Source organism: Diplotaxodon limnothrissa, linkage group LG22 (genome assembly GCF_057381915.1).
Source record: "Diplotaxodon limnothrissa isolate DT_005_m linkage group LG22, D_limnothrissa_male_GT1.1, whole genome shotgun sequence".
In the NCBI taxonomy this organism is placed as follows: domain Eukaryota; kingdom Metazoa; phylum Chordata; class Actinopteri; order Cichliformes; family Cichlidae; genus Diplotaxodon; species Diplotaxodon limnothrissa.
In genome coordinates, this window is record NC_140616.1 from 3,022,426 (window position 1) to 3,038,425 (window position 16,000).

Here is a 16,000-nt window from a genome sequence, read left to right on the forward strand (position 1 = left end):
TACACAGCATGCAATGAATTTGCATATATGTAATGTCTTTAATATCCTGCTTAGTAATGGCAGTGTCTCTCAATTCCCCTTCGCACTTACTCTTTAACATAAACTTTGCTTTACTTCATGTATTGAAAGTGGCTTAATTCTACCGACTCATATTGACTACAGATAGCACACTGGTTTCCAATAAGAATCCTGGAAATCATTATTTAGAGTTTAATATTGACATCACCACAAAAGTAAGACAAACACTCAATTCTTATTTAATATAGATATTTTTTTATTCTTTAAAACTTTAAACAAACTTTAAACTTTAAACAAAGCAATGAAAAATGAGAGAAGAAATTAGATTTTTTTTTTTTAAAGCTACAGAGTGCAGACTGAAAGTAAGACCAGCATGAAAGTCACAGTTAGTCAGGTCAGGACTGGGGACACTGGTCTCTCATCAGTGGCTCTGAGACCACAGTGTGGGAGCCCTGGGTGGCCTCACAGGTCACAGAGCCCACCTTCATCCAGTGGTCTGCAGGGAGCCTCAGGGTGCTGCTCCAGCTGTAGAGGCCGTCGTTCTCCTGCACCACGGGGCTCCTGCTCTCCTCCCAGCTGATGCTGCCACTGCCATCCACCTTCCAGGACAGACTCCAGTCTGAGGGGAAGCCCTTGTTGGCCACACACATGACTGTAGCCTTCCCCTGTTTCAGCTCCTCACTGGAGGGACCCAGCACCTTCAGGGCGGGGCGGGCATCACCTAGGAAACACCAATCAGGTTAGAGGACAGGAACCACAATTTGAATTTCTCCGTTAAGAAGTTTCTGTCAGGTGTTTTTTCTGCTCCACCAGTTATTCACTCACACATTGTTTCACTTCCCTTTAAGAAACCTCTCATGCATATCAGCACAGAGAGAATCATCACACAGTTTGAGCTGAAATATGTTCAAACTACACTGGAAATAAAAAAACAAAAAAACGAAACAAAGATGTGTCAACACTTTTAAAAGATGTTAAGCTTCCACATCATCAGTTCTTCATAATAAACAGCTTGTTCTGGATAAGAAAGTCAATACCACTACTTACCTCATGTGTTTTTTTTATTGCTTACATTGTTGTAAATGATATGATACAATAAGAACACCAGAGATCTTTATCTTCACTCTGTGCAGTTTAACTTTTTTCATTGGAAATTGTCCTGAGTGTCTGAATAATCATTTCCAAAGCTGACTTTGTTTCTTAGGACAAAATTTATGAATAAAATATGTAATCAGTTACACAAAAAGTTTCCTAACCTTTCATATTAAATGAAATTAAAGAAAAGAAAAGAAAATTACATTAAAAAAAAAAAAAGCTCTAAGTCTGACTTACTTCCAACTTGCAGTCTGGTTCCTCCACCAAAAGTCCACCACAGTGATACAAACTCATTGAGCCGCCGTACAAAAACCTCTGACTGTAGAGAGACACGGCTCTCTGACTCTGTCAGACTGGATTAAAACTAAAAGCTCTCGAGACTTAACCAGATGTATGTATATGTAAAATATCCTCAAGTCCACTCCGATGTTTTATATTGTGTTTAATATTCATTTTAACATTTATTCTGAAGCTAACTTTGTTTCTTCATGAAGATTTATCTAAAAACTATTTTCCTGAGGTTTTTTTAGGTGCATTGAACAGAAAAGTTAAGATAATCAAAAGAAAGAAATTTGCTAAAGTAAATGAGGTTTAAGTTTGACTTACTTCCAACTTGCAGTCTGGTTCCTCCACCAAAAGTCCACCACAGTGATACAAACTCATTGAGGCGCCGTACAAAAACCTCTGACTGTAGAGAGACACGGCTCTCTGTGTGACTGAACTAAACCTACAAGCCCTCAAAATACAACTTTACCATCAGAACTAGAAATAATAATGAATAATATGAAACATCCCAGATTTTCATTGGAAATTGTCCCGAGTGTCTGAATATTCATTTCCAAAGCTGACTTTGTTTCTTAGGACAAAATTTATGAATAAAATAATTAATCAGTTACATAAAAAGTTTCCTAGCCTTTCATATTAAATGAAATTAAAGAAAAGAAAATTACATTTAAAAAAAAAAAGCTCTACGGCTGACTTACTTCCAACTTGCAGTCTGGTTCCTCCACCGAACGTGTACCACAGTGATACAAACTCATTGAGCCGCCGTACAAAAACCTCTGACTGTAGAGAGACACGGCTCTCTGACTCTGAGACAAACAAACTCAACAATATGAATTCTTTAAATCATAATTTCATAACATATTAATATTATAATTTTTACATAAAAACAACGAAACACAATAAAACTATATTCCAATAATCCAATTTGGTCATTTACATTTAACAACTGTTAAGATACATCACTTTAATGCTTCCACCTTCTTTATCATAACTCTAAACATTAAAATTAATTTTCAAGCTACAATCACAAAACTTAAAACTCATCAGGTAAAACCTCACAAATGCATCAAAACAGTTTTATGTTCTCTCACAAACACTTAGTGTCTTCAGATCGCGCACAGAACCAGTTAAAATGATAATACTGCTGAGCATCGCACACTACGTCACAAAACAGAGCATGAAGCTCAGGTCTTTCCAGTCTCACAGTTTGTCCTGTTATTCTACAAAACATATAAAATGTCAACCTAAAACAGATGAATGATTCTGAGCAGGGCCGTGCAGAGATGCTGGAAGGGACGGTGCTCAAAGTTCAAAAGGGGCAAATGGAACCAGGCTGAATAACAACAACACTGTTGCTGTTGAGGGGTTGCTGCTGCTCCTGCTGCAGATAGTGATGGAGGTCTGTGTTGCTTTGAGACTGTAGACAGTAAAAAGTCCACAGCAGAGATGGTAGCTGATTAAAGAAGTGTTATGAGATGATAATAAAATGCAAAGATTGGTGACAGCGCTCAGAAGCATTAAACCACAAAACTGTGGGAAATGAACTCGGCTCTGCCTGTGAGTCACTCTTCCATCTCCTCATCTCATCTGTCACTCTCCACTTGCTGTACATCTCAGAACAGGGCACACTCTGGTGTTTCATTAATCTATTATTTAATTACCCATACTTAAAAGCTCATGCACCTAATCCAAAATAAAGTAATGATAGAAAAATGTTATAGAACCAAAGCATTGTGTTTATTATTGTTTTTATACTTGAGCACCTCTGCTATACAACAACTGGTACAGGCGTTATTGTTCCCTGTTGTGACGGAGTTACACCGTCCCGGGCCGCAGACAGCTGATCTGGGCGCATACACGCACCACCACCATTAGTTTCTACAATTACCGTGGCTGCGCGTCTTTTCGTCGACCGGGCAGATAAACAAAAAGGGGTGAGAGGTATATTTTGAGCAGCGCAGAAGGTGGCCAACATATTTTCCCACTTACCTTTAATAAAGCCGGTCGCGGAGACTCGCTGTGATCGCCGATTGTACGGGGGTTATGCAAGCCGATGGTATGGTGTTCTCGGGTTCAAATAGTGGGTTTGCGCGCGCTTGAAAGGTCACGCGAACTGCATTATTTTTTTTGTTTGTTTTTTTGTTGTTGTGAAACACTGTAGGCTGCCTGGAATTGGCCATAAATGTCTGTATATACATATATGTATTGTAGGAATACAGCTGGAAATAAGCTGAGGGGGAAAGATTGTTTGGTAAAAGAAATAATAAAGAGATGACTATTATGCCTAGTGGGAGGGGCCATGGGGTATAAAAGAAGGCTGTCAGGGCCTACCTGGGTTCTTTCAGTGAGATGTTACAGAGAGGGTAACATACAGACTGTGTTTTGTATATAGATGTTTGTTTTGTGTTGACTTAAGTTAGTTTCCTATTTTCTTTGTAAATAATCTTTTGTGCACCTGGGAGGCCGGCAGAATAAATTATCCACACTGAATGCTTCCTGACTACGCCTGCATTTGTTCGGGAGAAGTTTAGGAGAGGACCCCGCGACATATGGTGTCAGAAGTGGGATTGCTAGTCGGAAGAGGAAAACGCGCCTCCCAGTTAAGCGCACAGGGCTGCGGTCCCAGCAGCATGAGCTTCCAGTGGAGAAGACAGCAGAGGAGCTGGCATGGGACACAGTGCCGGCGTCGTCTTCTTCAGCAGAGGAGGAGGAGGAGGTTTCCGGCAGGATTGGTCCAGAATTGCCTACAGCTTCGACCTCAGCACGTGACCCAAATGGAGAGCTGATTGCGATGATGAGGGACTTCCTGGCGGGACAGCAAAGGAGAGAGGAGGTTTTTTTGGCAGAACTCAGGGGGCTGAGGACTGTTTCCCCTCCCAACGCTCAGCTGCATTCAGATTTTGCTGGTCAGCAAAGTCCAGCCCAAGCACCAGCCAGAGCAAGCACCACAGCAGCAATGGCCACGCCAAGCACCGCAACAGCAAGCAGCCCCAGAATGGTACTGCCTACACCTGCACGTCAAAGAGGATACCGGGATCCCCCAGAGGAGGTTCCCTCTCGTCAGTCACAAGCAGTGACCAACAGCCTCGACCAGTCAGTCTCAGAGTGGATGCGATCTGTTGGGCCAAAAATTCCACCCTATCAGATGGGGGAAGACATTGAGAACTATTTGTTGCGTTTTGAGCGAGTTGCCAAAACCTGTAGATGGCCAGAGAGTGAATGGGCCTGTCGTCTGGTTCCACTGCTATTGGGGAAGGCGTTGGAGGCCTACACTGCAATGGATGAAGAAAGAGCCCATCGTTATGAAGATTTAAAAGCGGCGTTGCTAACCAAATTTGACATTTCCCCTGAGACGTATCGGCAGAGGTTCCGGTCCAATACAGTTCCACCTGGTGAGATCCCCACTGAGACCTATTATCGCCTGAAGGGCCTCTATCGGCGCTGGATCCGACCAGAGCAGCATACTAAAGAAGAGATGGGAGAAGCTATCATCTTGGAGCAGTTAATCCAGGTACTTCCAGGGGAGGTCAGGACCTGGGTGAGGGAGCATGAGCCAGCAGATGGACTGACCGCTGCTAAGCTGGTGTCACAGTACTTCAATGTGCGTAAAGGAGCACCACCTGCACGCTCATCTGGGATGCCACAGCGACCACCACTCCCATCATCGGGTCTTCTGAAAAGGGAGAGCAACCCAGAGCCACCAGAAAACCCCAAGGCATCAAACTTACGAGGAGCGGGTAAGGACTTTCTTTGTTATTATTGCCAGCAGCCAGGTCATAAAGCCTCGGTATGCCCTATCCGGAAGGCTAAAGTCACTGGTGCCTGCTATGCACCCCGGCTGGAGATGGAGCCCACAAGGGTCCAGCCAGTGGATGTGCAACGCTATAAAAAAGTAAAGGTCAATGGTCTGCAGGCTACTGCTTTGCTGGACACTGGTAGTTTTATGTCTTTAATTAAGCATAGTTTGGTACCAGTGAACAGTGTGGACTATAGCAGACAGGAAGAAGTTTTATGTGTGCATGGCGATAAACATCCATACCCAAAAGTGGAGGTAACAGTGACTATTAATGAACAGCCATACCTGTTGTCAGTTGGGGTGGTACAGAACTTGCCTGTAGAGGTTATTCTGGGGATGGACTTGCCTGTACTCATGGACTTGCTGCAAGAAAAAGAAGAACAGTGGACAGAGACTGATGTGGGGGATAAGGGGAATGCTAAATTAAACGTGTCTGGCCCAGTGGTCACTAGAGCCCAAATGAAGGCTGGATGCCAACCCTTGCCAGACTTTGACAGTAGTCTGTGCGAGGGTGGCACTAATGGGCCAAGAAAATCCCGCCGCCAACGCCGCATTGAGAAGCAGCTATGGTCAAAGGGGCCGGACACTAAGAGCATGAAATGGGATGTACCAGAAAATATCACTTTGTTGCAAAGGGAGGATGAAACGTTGAAAGTTTTCTTTGCTAATGTGACTGAAGGGGGAACTGGGAAATGGGGAGGGAAAGAGAAGTTCATTGTTGACAAAAATGTGTTGTATGCAGTTGACGGTGACCACCAACGGCTTGTGATACCTTCTAGTTGTAGACCCCTCATTATGCAATTAGCACATACCCTCCCCTGGGCAGGTCATCTGCGTCGCCAAAAAACCTATATGTGAGTTAGCTCACGTTTCTTTTGGCCATCAATGTACACAGACATACAAAAATATTGCCGTACATGCCCTACCTGCCAGAAAACTTGTCCAGCTCGCAAGTCAGACAGGGCCCTGCCACAGCCACTTCCGGTCATCTCCACCCCCTTCCGTAGGATAGCTATGGACATTGTGGGTCCTCTGGTAAAAAGTAGTCGGGGTCATCAGTACATTTTGGTGGTGTGTGATTATGCGACTCATTTCCCAGAAGCGTTCCCCCTGTGTGCGCTCATGGCACCCAATGTTCTGCGTGCACTGGTACAGCTGTTCTCCCGGGTGGGGATACCAGATGAGATTTTGACCGACCAAGGGACTAACTTTACCTCTAGGTTGATGCAGCTCTTCCACAACCAGCTAGGCATCTCTGCCATCAGGACGTCACCCTACCATACACAGACAGATGGGTTAGTGGAGAGGTTCAACCAAACTCTGAAGAGGATGCTGCAGAAGTTTGTGTCAGACACTGGGAAAGACTGGGACCAGTGGCTACCCTTCCTGCTGTTTGTGTACAGAGAAGTTCCCCAGGCTTCCACTGGTTTCTCACCATTCGAGCTACTCTATGGTTGGGATGTGCAGGGGCCATTGGATCTCCTCCGGAAGGGTTGGGAGTCTCCTGCTTCTGCTCCAAATGATAAAGGAGTGGTGCAATTTGTGCTGGAAATGAGAGATCGGTTGGGGAGATACCATGAAGAGGCCGAGGTCAACCTGCGAGACGCTCAACGAAGCCAGAAGACCTGGTATGACCAACAGGCCCGGCAACGTGAATTTCAACCTGGTCAAAAGGTGTTGTTACTTCTCCCGTCAGCCAACAGTAAACTTCTGGCGAAATGGCAAGGGCCATACACAGTTCTTCGCAGAATGGGGCCAGTGACCTATGAGATTCATCATCCTGAAAAGAGGAAACCGAAGCAGACTTACCATGTGAATCTCCTGAAAGAATGGGAAGAGCGTGCCCACCAGGCCCCTGCGAAAGCTCTGATGGCAAGAGAAATGCCAAGAGAAGGGAAGACAGAACCCGAGCAGGGAGCCGATACGATGTCTCCGGTGCTGACTCATCTTACCCCACAGCAGGCTGCTGAGCTATTCCAAGTCCTTTGGGAGACTTCATCTCTGTGTTCAGTTAACCCCGGCAGGACCACCCTTGTCGAACATGTGATACGCCTAAAGGATGGACATCCCATCCGCCAACGTCCATACCGGGTTCCACAACACCTAGTGGATAAACTGCGACAGGAGGTGGAGAAGATGCTGGAGCTTGGGGTGATAGAGCCGTCCTGCTCAGAGTGGTGTAGCCCGGTGGTCATCATCTTCAAAGATGGCTCCCTACGCATCTGCATTGATTTCCGGAAGCTTAATTCCATTTCAGAGTTTGATGCCTACCCCATGCCTCGAACCGAGGATTTGCTGGAGAAGATCGGAGCGGCCAGGTACATCACCACCTTGGATCTTTGCAAAGGTTACTGGCAAGTGCCACTGGAGGAGTCTTCTCGACCGCACACCGCCTTCAGGACACCTGCCGGCCTGTTCCAGTTCACGGTGATGCCATTTGGCCTACATGGGGCACCGGCCACCTTCCAAAGGCTGATGGACAAATTACTACAGGACTTTAATAGACAGTAATATATGATGAGTAATAATTTAAAAAATCCATACACATAAAACACACACACACACACATACGGTGACATTTTATACCTTCTCCAGAATACTGTATATACTACGGCCACAAGTTTTCATCATGATGCTGATCCAGAATCCTTCCCTTATTATTTAATTCTAGTGCTATAAGTGTCATGGTCCTGGGTCATGTGACCCAGTGTTTTGTGTTAATTATTATTATCTTATGCTTTAGGTTATTCTGGTTATGTCTTTTGCTATGATTTCTAGTTCCTAGGTTTGGTTCCCATGCTCCCTCTGTTCCAGTTCAGTCAGGTCTCTGTGTAAAGTCCGTGGCTGTGTCCCAATTCAGGGTCTGCAAGCTTGAAGTACGCGCACTACGTGTACTGCGTACGGTGCGTACTATGAGTACGAGAAGTGCGGAAGTGAGAGGCTTGTGAAATGGGACGGTCTAGCCTGCGTCGCGCTGTTCAGGTTGCCTAGCAACCATGATGCTAACCGCGAGAAACATTTCATACAGCTTTGTGTGACAGAAATGAAGGAGAAAAAATGTCTTGTTGGTCATTCATTTTTGTCATGACATCACTTTGATTAGTTGAGTATCTGAGGACTGGAAATATATATATATATATATATGTGTGTGTGTGTGTGTATATATATACATATATTACAGCAGTGAGCTTGAACTTGAAAGATTCAAGTTGCAGTTTATATTTTCTATCACCTTAAATCTTCACTCAAAAGTGTATATACAGATGTATTATACATAAGAGACAAATATTGTTCGTTTAATATGTTGGCATTATTACATTTGGCTCAATGCTTACATACATGTGTGAAAAGGAAAATGTACGAGCTGTGAAAACTGTGTCTGATAAAATGAAGAGTAGACTGATATATGAAATATTCCTTTATTGGGTGAGAAAATCAGACCATGTCATAACTGCTTTAAGTCATACAGAATAGATATCAGAGCCTTAAACAGGCTGACGTCTGCTAAATGGGTCAAACTGGGCAGAAAGTCTACAAACACATAACATCCTTATAGAATATGATGTAACACTATAGATCAACTTAGCTCAGAATATATAAAGCATATAAACAATTACAGCAATATGATGCAACAAACACAGCAGCTGCTGTAAGATTAGCATTTTGTCATGTTTGAAATATTAATCTAATATAATGTGTTTCTGGCACTTCTCCCCCTGCAAATTTGTGTCTTTGTCTCATTTTCTCTGTATCTCTTTGTACAACTTTATAGTGACAAAAAAAGGCTTTCTATTCTATTCTAACTTGCATGTTTCTGTCAGTCAGATGATTTCCATAGAGAGGCACTTTGCATCAGCAGCACCATGCTCCAGTGCTCTGGGAGAGTTTATAGTCCTGAGAGTTGAACACTGGATGACTGACAGCTGTCCTTCATCACAACAGAAGCCACAGAAATCCTCCTCATCAAAAACATGACTTTGATCTGCATCCTCATCTGGACTCTCCTCTGCTGCTGCTTCACAGGTAAAGTCCAGAGAATCAAACTCCTCTCCTCTATCAACATCTGTCCCTCTGAAATGAAGCCCACAAAACCATGAAGCTGCTTTATGTTTTTGTCTCTGTGTCCTCAGAGTCCAGAGGACAGATCACAGTGACTCAGCCTGGAGCAGTGAGCTCTGCTGTGGGAGGATCTGTGAGCATCAAGTGTACGACCAGTCAGGATGTTTATGGCAACAACCATTTGGCCTGGTACCAACAGAAAGATGGAGGAGTTCCTAAACTGCTCATTTACTATGCTAGCACTCGAGTATCAGGGATTCCAGCTCGTTTTACAGGCAGTGGATCAAAGTCTGACTTCACTCTGACCATCAGTGGAGTCCAGGCTGAAGATGCAGCAGTTTATTACTGTATGTGTTGGCACTATCCTAACAGTCTGTGGGTGTTCACACAGTGAAAAACAGTCGTACAAAAACCTCCCTCAGTCAGACTGAACAGAAACTGAAGTGACTGCTGCAGCTGGAAGATACTGCAGAGACTGATACAGTTCACTGAGGACACACACACACACACACACACACACACACGCACACACACACACACACACACACACACACACTGTAGATCTCTTAAACAAATACCATCATTTTTTGCACAGCAAGGAAAAGTTGGAGAAAGTCTCGGGAAACAATCTCTCATCTTGCAAAAATTATTTCTCTGAAATGAAGCTCCCAAAACCATGATGTGTACGATTATGATAAAGAAAGCTGAGCAGTGTATTGAAAAAAGCTTGGCTATGACCTTTGAGCTCAGCTTGAAAATAGATCTGTGAAGGTTCTCAGTCATCCAGGTGCTCGTACTCTAAGGAGCCAGCAAACCTACAAAATGTCTTTGGGGCAAGACTTCGTTCCCTCTCACCTACTCGAGGATGACAGTGTGGAAATAAGTGTGCAGTCAGTTATTAATACTCGTCTTCTACCTGGGTGTTGTTGGGTCTGTGTTTCCACAAGCCCCGCTGGTTTAGAGACTAATTCATCATGAAGAAAACGAGACAGTCAGCGATCGATCGATTTATTTGCAATGGAGGCCTCGTCGGTGTCTACCACAAAATGACCCCAACGACGGCCTCCGCTTGCTGCCTTTTATTGGGAATTGTGTGTGTGTGTGTGTGTGTGTGTGTGTGTGTAAGCTGGTGCCAGGAGTCCAGCGGTCCACCTAAACAAAAGGCTCTTATACTTAAACAGATACAGAGTAGGTGTCCTCCCATACTATTTAAAGAAGGTACGACCTCACTCATGACCTTAGGATGTGTGTGCATGCCAGAACACTCTGGAAGAGTCTTTGCAGACTACCAAGGATCAGACCTCTATCATTATACAATTGATACCTCTAAGCATATATGATTATATGATAGAGCCCCTTTTTATGGCCTCTATCAACCCTCATCGCCTCACTTCAGGCATTCTTCCTGTGGGGGGAATACTTATGACTCCTCTATTGTCCTTTTTATCTCTGCAGAAAACCTTTCTCGGAAAGGGTATTGGATCCAGTTGTTTTACTGCTGTTATGATCCCACCTGTTGAATCACTTTAGCAGTCTTGTAGAAGTGGTCATGATGCAAATGACAACAACAATGACACAAAGGAAGACCCTCTTCAGATTGTCAAAGTATGCTTAGCACAGTGACACAGCATTAGGTGATGTTCATAGGAAATTGCCGTCGGTCATTCCCCATCACCACCCTAGCTTCTGGTTTCTGTGCTGCTCACAGAATCATGATGCCATCATTGAACTCGACTGTGCTGTCGATTGGAGCTTGGCACGCTCCCCTCACCCTCAGATGCCCGTCTGTAGTATTTTTTTCTCTTACTTTCTTTGCTAAATGTACCTGTATATTGTTTATATGATCTAAATATATTAACAATGAACAATTTCTTTTTGTTCTCAGATCAAATAAAACAATTCCATCTCAAATACTTTTTTTCCACATAATGAAAGTATTTGTGTAGAAATTAAAACTCTTTGCAAGTAAATTATTGTTTTATCATATATCCTGCGTAATTTAAAATACGAAAATATTAAAACCATACTAAATATAGAAGAATGTATTAAAACTATCACAGTAAAGCTCCTGTTAAGTAAAGGTGGTATGAATAATTTGTTTTACAGAGACGAGTAAAACTTTGATTTTCAAGTCCTTTCACTCTAATTACCACTGGAGCAAAGGTAAGGTAGAAAATTTAAATGTAATGCAGGGCTGTAGAGTGCAACCAATTTGGTCGCAAGTGCGATTAAAAATAATCTCAGGTCGCAGCGGTACGACAAACTACTCGAGTAAAATAAATAAATAAAAAAACACTCTGCAACTCTGAAACTCTCCCTGTGGTCAACAACCGACACACATTATGCTCCTATCGTGGTCTAAACCAATCAGAGATAATCAGGGGTGGGACCTCTCTGATTGGTCGTAGTTCAGATATTCATGTAGTCCGTCTGTACGTTTGAAAGTACAGGCAGATAGAGAGAGGTGAGTAGCTTGAATAAAGCGACATTGATTCATTAAATCCTAAATCGAGTTTTAAACATAAATATATTTCCCCAGAAACGCCGGAATCTCAGGTTAAAGATCACAAAAGTATTTTATCAACCACCAAACAGTAAATGAGAGCAGGTAAACGGATTCCACACAAAGACACACAGTGTAAACACACAGAGGGACCCGACGCATCAGAATCAGCTTTCTCTGCTTTCTCACACGACGGCACGTAGACGGACACGCCATCGGGCTGAAAACCGACAGCTCACTGATTCTGATGCGTCGGGTCCGCACTGTTTACGTCTTTTTTGTGCTGATTCTGAGCTGCAAGTTTTGTCTCTCTCCAAGCAAAATTGACTGAACCAGCAGCAAAAGAAGCAACAAACTATTCACATCTGATAAACATCGTCATGAATTCCCTCTTACTTTACTGTTTTGTTTCCACCAAGATAAAAATCACACTTCATGCACAGCTCTCTCTTTCTCTGTACTTCAAGAACAGTTTCCCGTCTCAAATCTCTGTTTTCTGCGTTATTTCTTTGCTTATTACCCACCAGTCTACCGTTGTTTACAGCTCTGTCAGCCTCTGTGTTTTTTTCTTTTTTTCTTTTACTTCAATGACCTCGGACAAGAAAACCTATTTTCTGCTGTTCAATACTGAAGAAATGTAAACTTTTTAAAATTATGCAAAATTGCAAAATAGTTTTAAGATTATCTGCTATAAAAATCCAGGCCAGGAATATCTCCTTCATGTTTCTGTTTTTTATTCTCAGTTACTTTGACACATGGACATTGTTAGGATTGATATTTTTTATATTGTCATTTGTGCTAAAATATATAGATATATAACCATTGCCTTTATGTGTCCTAATATGGCTATCATTATGAAGAAAAAGCCAGACAGTCAAAGGGGCTTTCTTTTGTTTACATTTACATCATGTACACTTATATAAGTTGGTTGGAGTTTTGAGCCATGGGTGGACATGACTCAAAAATGGGGGAGAAGATCATAAACAACTTGATCCAATTTCCTTTAAAAAACTTTTTCTGCAGTGACAACAGGAAAGGAGAGGAGTTGTAAATGCAGATGATTCACCAGGTGACTCGATCACCCCACAGGGTGTCTACAGTGAGAAGATTTGGGGGTTTGAAAGGGGTCATAAAGAGGAGTGTTGACCAGGCTACAGCTTTGAAGATAGCTGGAAGCCACATGGACAAACCAAAAACCAACTGATGTGTTTGAATGCCTATGTCTGCATACATTTGGATTGTAGTGCATATTCTTTTGAGAACGTTGATTCTTGTTTTTGACTGTTGACATTCATTTGTTTCCTTGCAGGATGTAGTTTACTGTGTGTGAGATGAATGAGAAGTAGGATAATTGCTAAGCACGTTTTGTACATGTATGAACTGTGAACTTTTGCAGCAGTAGGAAGTGAATGATGTGAGGAGCTGTGTGTGAATGAAGCCTATACTGAACTGTCAAACACAAGGGTGCATAAGTGGAAATTTATGTACAAAGTTGACAAAAAGGGGGGACTGTTGGAGTCAAATTGTTAAATGTTGTCATTGTGTTACTTAAATGTGTAAGACTTAGTTCAAGCAGCATGGTCAAAGACATTCCTTTGTCTCTGACCACCTCTCCAGCCTGTTTGTTGGTGGGGGAGGCTGTAGTGTTTCATTATAGGGACATCCTATGTGAGGGTTCTGTTTTCTTGGTTAGTAAGCTTCCTGCTTTTATGACCCTTTTGATAAGCAGGAGGTCACACAAACGCACCACCAAACAAGCATACACACTCACATACACACAAACACACATACTCGCACACACACACACACACACACACACACACACACACACACACACACACACACACACACACACACACACACACACACACACGCAGTGTTTTAACCCTTTGTGACCATAGGGGGGTTTTACAACGAGTGGTGTTTGTGTTCTCAGAATAAAAAGCTGCAAGGAAGGCTGTTTATTTGATGCTGGCTAGCAGACAGGTGAGGAGCGTTTAGCTCCAAGAGCCTGGTTCCAACCAGCCTCCCTTGCTAGCAAGTAAAATTGCTGTTCATCTTGCTTCCTTGTCGTTAACAGGAATAAGTTTCTAAACCAGCGGGACCTGTGGAAGCGCAGAGCAGCGATCGCGGCGAAGCTGCTCCTCCGGCACCGATGCCAGAGGCGGCGGGATTCCTCCAGATTGCTCGCTAACACTGTGGAGCATCAGCAGTGAGTCACGGATGTTAAAAAGCATCTGTCGCTCATACACCAACAGGGAGTGGGTTTTCCAAGCTAGCAGGGACACCACTAAGAACACAACATACAAACATTGCAGAACCGAGAGAAAGACGGCGTGCCATAACACCCGGTGCCATCTCTGCATTCTTATGGCCAAAGAGTGCCAAAGCACTTTAAGCACAAGAACAAGATTGTTAGTTAATCATTTACAAATCAATATTGTCTGTATGGACAGCAATTTCCCCCAAAAAAAGGGCACATGTAAAACCGCGGTGTTAAGCGATGCGGTTGAAAAAGTGGCGCACCAGTGCAACCAAGGCAAAAAGTTATTCTAGAGCCCTGTAATGTTAAAGATAATTAGAACATGAAGCCACTGCTTAGCTTAACTGAAAACAATTCTGGGATTTGTTTTTTGAACTTTAGCATCACAGTTGAACAAATGAAAGACCAGGAGAATAACAAAGTGAAAGATGAAACATCGACCAAATCATTTTAACAATGTTCAAGTTTGAAAATATACAGCTTAATAAAAACAGGATTACTTTATTTGCACAACAATGTGAGTTGATAAGAAGGTTCGTTTTGGTATAGAGGAGTTTATTTGTTTTGGATGTGAGCAATGCCAAAACAAGAAAACAGGTCCTTATGTTCCCCAATCTTCCCAAACAGAAAATGAAAAGTAAACCAAACACGAGTTTCTAAGCAATGCTCTTAACCAGGAAACAAGTGTTTCAACAAAAATGGCCTTTCACTCCTTAACTGCTGCAAGCTTTACATTTTACTGTTTGACTATTTACACTGCACAAGTTTACTCTCACAAATTAAACCCTTTTTGGGTAAAAAAACAGATGGAGGACCTGTACTACTGTGTGTGTGTGTGTGTGTGTGTGTGTGTGTGTGTGTGTTCTCAGTGAACTGTATCAGTCTCTGCAGTATCTTCCAGCTGCAGCAGTCACTTCAGTTTCTGTTCAGTCTGACTGAGGGAGGTTTTTGTACGACTGTTTTTCACTGTGTGAACACAGCTTGACTATTGATAACATGAGCACTCTGACAGTAATAAACTGCTGCATCTTCAGCCTGGACTCCACTGATGGTCAGAGTGAAGTCAGAGTTTGATCCACTGCCTGTAAAACGAGCTGGAATCCCTGATTGTCGAGTGCTAGCAGAGTGAATGAGACGTTTGGGAACTCCTCCATCTTTCTGTTGGTACCAGGCTAAACGCTGATAGTTGGTATAAACATAAACATTCTGACTGGTCGTACACTTGATGCTCACAGATCCTCCCACAGCAGAGCTCACTGCTCCAGGCTGAGTCACTGTATATTGTCCTCTGGACTCTGAGGACACAGAGACAAAAACATAAAGCAGCTTCATGGTTTTGTGGGCTTCATTTCAGAGGGACAGATGTTGATAGAGGAGAGGAGTTTGATTCTCTGGACTTTACCTGTGAAGCAGCAGCAGAGGAGAGTCCAGATGAGGACGCAGATCAAAGTCATGTTTTTGATGAGGAGGATTTCTGTGGCTTCTGTTGTGATGAAGGACAGCTGTCAGTCATCCAGTGTTCAACTCTCAGGACTATAAACTCTCCCAGAGCACTGGAGCATGGTGCTGCTGATGCAAAGTGCCTCTCTATGGAAATCATCTGACTGACTCCAGCACGACTCGTTTAAAAAGAGTTTTTCACAGCATATTTGGAATGTGACTCAACTGAACACTGTAGATTCATATACAGGTAACAAATAAAGAAAAACTCGACCCCTACAATGAAGTGATGTGAAAGCTGTGTCAATTTGAGCAGATGTGTTAGAGCTCACGTTTATCCTCCAGTATCATCACCATCATTGACACCGAATGTGGGGACATAATCAAAATCATAATTATAAAACTTTCAAATAAAAAAACTGGAGAATCTGTACCAAAGAGCACTGAAGCTTTTATATTCGGTGTTAACTCAACAATGTAAACAAACACTTTTTCAGTTTTCGCTCCTTTGTTGTGACATATCTCACTTTGTCACTGCAGA

At 42.9% G+C, this 16,000-nt stretch overlaps 1 gene segment (V, D, J or C); it reads right to left on the minus strand.

The window, feature by feature from the left end:
- Positions 1 to 367: 367 nt before the first annotated feature.
- On the minus strand, positions 368 to 15,473 carry LOC146609158 (Ig kappa chain V-III region MOPC 63-like). The segment is given in 4 exon segments: positions 368 to 739; positions 2,097 to 2,131; positions 14,993 to 15,314; positions 15,422 to 15,473. Coding segments are annotated over 4 exon segments (735 nt in total).
- Between the last annotated feature and the right edge of the window lie 527 nt (positions 15,474 to 16,000).